Source organism: Nanorana parkeri, unplaced genomic scaffold, assembly GCF_000935625.1.
Source record: "Nanorana parkeri isolate BGI_ZX_2015 unplaced genomic scaffold, ASM93562v1 scaffold1316, whole genome shotgun sequence".
In the NCBI taxonomy this organism is placed as follows: Eukaryota; Metazoa; Chordata; class Amphibia; order Anura; family Dicroglossidae; genus Nanorana; species Nanorana parkeri.
In genome coordinates this window covers 52,365-56,527 of record NW_017307584.1, presented here as the reverse complement: position 1 = coordinate 56,527, position 4,163 = coordinate 52,365, and the positions used below count along the sequence as shown (strand labels likewise).

Below are 4,163 nucleotides of genomic sequence, written 5' to 3'. Positions count from 1 at the left end.
ACATGTGAAAGCTTCAGGAGGTTATCAGATGTGAAGCTTGATATAAAATAAATGGCTACATTGTCAGATTCATTTCATCCGCCAGTTTCAGGCTAAGATGGCGGCTGACAAAGAGAAGCAAACCGCACGCCAATGGTGTGCGTTATCTCACCGCATAGCCGCCATTTTCACCGCCAACATCCTCCGCATGTAAAGGTTCCATCATATTAATATTTCCTAATCATCATCATCATCCACACAAAATTACTTTGTTACACTTTTATTTTTTAAAGATTTCTGCGAAACGGTCACAATAAAACTGCGTCCGGCCCGCTTCCGCCCCGCGAATTCCCTTCCTTAATAGTCCAGCCGGGACCCCCTTCCAGACAATGCGGCGATATATCGGCGCGGCGACACAACACAAATAGGCTCGTTCCTCGCTGCGTTTAAGTAAACACGGCCCGGGAGCGAGCGGCGAGGAAAGAAAAATAATGCGGGCCTCGCTCGAGGAACGTTATCAGCCCGAGGAGGTATACATTTCATGGAGAGCTGCTGAGGAAATAGGAGTGAGTTTCCTTCCTCCTCCTCTGAGTGACCGGTCTCGTTTTAAGACGCGGCCTTTTGAAAGAAAACATATTTGAGGAAATATCTGAACAATGACAAGCCGCCGCGGCCAAGAATGACTAATCCGCATTGTTTATGTAGTATGAAACGCCATGATTAATGTGGCCCTTCCCTGCAAACTGGCCCTTTAACCCTTTCATCTCACTAAGACTTGATTCATCCATTGATCCCCCCCCCATCTGTCTGCTATCATCTTCTACAGCCTTGGTTCTCAACTGGTGGGTCGCGACGCCATGTTCAGTGGGTCACCACTTTTCTAGGTGGGACACTCCTCAGCCTCCCCCTAGCGCAGCACTGTCAGCTTGAGGTGGGGTGGGCTGGAAGTATGGCCATGAGGGCTTGTTCACACCAAGCGCGTTCCAAGAGCAGAGACAGACCGGATCAAAAACTGCGTCCAATGTATTCCAATGGTATTTTGGGCTCTAGTTCACACCGCAGCGTTCAGTTACAGAGCACGTAAAAAAAACAACTGCAGCAAGCCCTATTTTACCTGCTCTGGAACGCATGGTGTGAACAAGCCCTAAGGGAGCTCCATCCATACGTGCGTTGCTTACAGCTCCCACATGTGCCTGGACTGGACTCACGTCACATTCTGGCTCCCGACACCTCTACAAGGGAGCTGTACAAGCAACGCACATATGGATGGAGCTTCATCACAGCACAGCAGCCCAAACTGGACCCCAGGCTGAGGATGCACTCCAGTTCTCGTAAGGTAGGGAGACTGGGTGGATCTTAAAAACAATGATAATTTTTTTGGAGTGTGTATGTGTGTGTGAGATTGTATCTGTCGGTGTTTTTGAGGGTCCGTTCACAGTAGTACAGTGCGTTATTCGCGATTAAAGCACTGCACCACGCAATCGGTGTGCTGCGTTGCCATTCATTTGAATGACACCCCAAAACGCACAGCTCACAGTCCGATCGCCCGCACCCGAACGCCCAGCGCTGCAATGCCATGCGTTCCATTGCAGTGCAGACTTGGGTCGCGACTTAACGACCAAGGACAAATGTGGCTCCTGAGGTTACACAGGTTCAGAACCGCTGCTCTACAGGATCCGCAAGATACTTACGCTGAAGTTGTTTTCTACAGAATCTGGAAGACAAAAGCACAAAAGAGTCAATTATTTATTTACATATTCTGTTATGTTTTATTAGCTTCAAAATAGTATCAATGTTAGAGGATTAGGCGTACATAAGACGAAGATAGACAAAGATAAGAACAAGGGATACAAAGATAACAATAAGATACAAAGATAACAATAAGATACAAAGTTATATGAAGTAATACAAAGATAAGAAGAAGGGATATTAAGATATACAAACATAAGAATAAGATACAAAGATAAGAAGAAGATATACAAACATACAGTATATGATAATATACAAAGATATACATACATACATACATGAAGATATACAAAGATAAGAATGAGATACTTTATTGTCATTGTATACAAGACGCAGGAGATTCAGTTCAGCACCAGCCCACTCCACAGATATACAAAGATATACAATGTTTCCTGTTATGATACACTATAGTCCATGTTTATAAAACAGAAATAGGTCTCCTTCACACCGGGGGGGGGGGGGGGGGGGCGTTCCGTTGTGTTTTTTCCCTGCACTGAAACGCGTGCAAATCAAAATCCTCTGTATCCCTATGGGGGCCGTTCACACAAGCGCGCTGAATCGCGCATAACAACACGCTCGCTGTTTAAAATAGTCCAGGAGCTTCTATTGTGGCGCTTATCAGCTTGCTTTGCTCTATAGACTGCAATGGACGTGCGCCGATCAGCATTTTTCACGCTTTTTGTTAGCGTGTTTTTGCAGCCGCGGCTGCTTTTCAGCGGGCAACTGAGAACGTGCTGAAAACACGCCTTAAAACGCTCTTACATATGAACAGAAGTTGCCTGAAAAACGCACTTAAAGACGTACAAAAAAAAGAGCGAAAAATGTGCTAAAACGCTGTCGCCCTGGTGTGAATGGGGAGTAAGGGTGATATGATACTGGAAGATATTTTCCTGCGCACGGCTGTCAGTAGGTTCACCAACGCACGCACTACTTTTTATCGCCACATGGCAACGTAATGCAGGTTTTTGCAGTTCTGCAGCGCCGCAACAAACGCCTGCTGGGAGATACGTTGGGGTGCCATTGAGAATGAATGGCAGCACAACGCACCAATGCACTTAGCGTGCGGTACAATGCGCTGTGTGATAGTGTGCACCAAACGTACGGATCCCACGTGTTTGGCGCAATGCTATGGTGTGAAAGGGCCCATAAAGGCCCCTCTAGGCAACTACATAGCAAATTCAGGAAAAACGAGGAAACAGGGCAACACGTGCAAAAGGGAAACTATGGAACGCAAAATAAAACGGACTCATCACTTGAAAAAAAAACAACATTTTTATTTAGCTGAATAAGACCAATCACCCTAATCCCTATAATCCCTATAACCAATGACAATCCTGGAGAGCTCATCAGTTTGCACCGATCTGGGGAAGACGCAGGAATGCTGCTGATCCCTGCACTGGCTTCCATCCCCCCCTCTGCCGATCCCTGCACTGGCTTCCACTCGCCCAAAGGATAACATTCAGAATATTAACAATCACTTACAAAGCTCCACAACTCCACCCCCCCGGATATATCTCCAACCTCGTCTGAAAGTATCACCCTAACCGCCCCCTCTGCTCCTCCCAAGACCTCCTGCTTTCCAGCTCCCTCGTCAACTCCTCCCATACTCGCCTCCAGGACTTCTCTAGAGTCTCTCCCATTCTATGGAACTCTTTACCCCAACATGTCTGTCTATCGCCCACTCTGACTGCCTTTAGGCGATCCCTAAAGACTCATCTCTTCAGGGAAGCCGATCCCACCTCAACCTGACCGCTCAACCATCACGTTCTCTTACAATTCATCCCTACACAGCTCCCTCCTCATGTATCACTGGCCCCTCCCCTTTTAGATTGTAAGCCCTCAGGGGCGGGGCCCTCCTTACCATCTTGTCTTGTATTGTATTGTGATTGTAATGTCTTCCTTATAGTGTAAAGCGCTGCGCACACTGTTGGCGCTCTATACATCCTATATAATAATAATAATCTATAAATGTAACACAGAACACACATCCAATGCTCCTGGTACACCTTCTGGGGTTTTATCTTTACCTTATACCTGCCGTGTCTTATAACTGATCGGTCTATACATCACCTATATCAGTATTGATTTGTCGCAGGGATCCTTGATGAGCTCCGAGGGATTTTGTATTGATTTTAGGGTTCAGGGTGATATGTCTACTGTTTGCATACAAGCCGTGCGTCCAAACTTCTCCCTTATAAGGGATTGGGGTGCTCTGAGTCAGTGTGCTCCCCTGGGCCAGCATGCAAGGCGATGCGGTTCTCGCTTTGGGTCGATAAGATGGCAAATCCACGTATACATGACATATATGGAAGGATAAAATGTTACTTTTTATTTTGACCTAATAAACATGTTTCAGGAAATTCTTAGATCTAGAGATGCACCTAATGGAGGGGGGGGGGGGGGGGGGGGGGAAAAAAACGCGGTTGAATTCCCCT

General features: G+C 46.6%; 1 protein-coding gene across 1 annotated transcript in view; it reads right to left on the bottom strand.

Annotated features, from left to right (window-relative positions):
- The window catches only part of PECAM1 (platelet and endothelial cell adhesion molecule 1), a 39,452-nt gene that overhangs the window by 1,412 nt on the left and 33,877 nt on the right, over positions 1 to 4,163 (bottom strand). Inside the window, exon 14 of the mRNA XM_018569267.1 lies at positions 1,671 to 1,693. Within this exon, the coding sequence (XP_018424769.1) occupies positions 1,671 to 1,693 (23 nt within the window). The remainder of the gene's footprint in view (positions 1 to 1,670; positions 1,694 to 4,163) is intronic.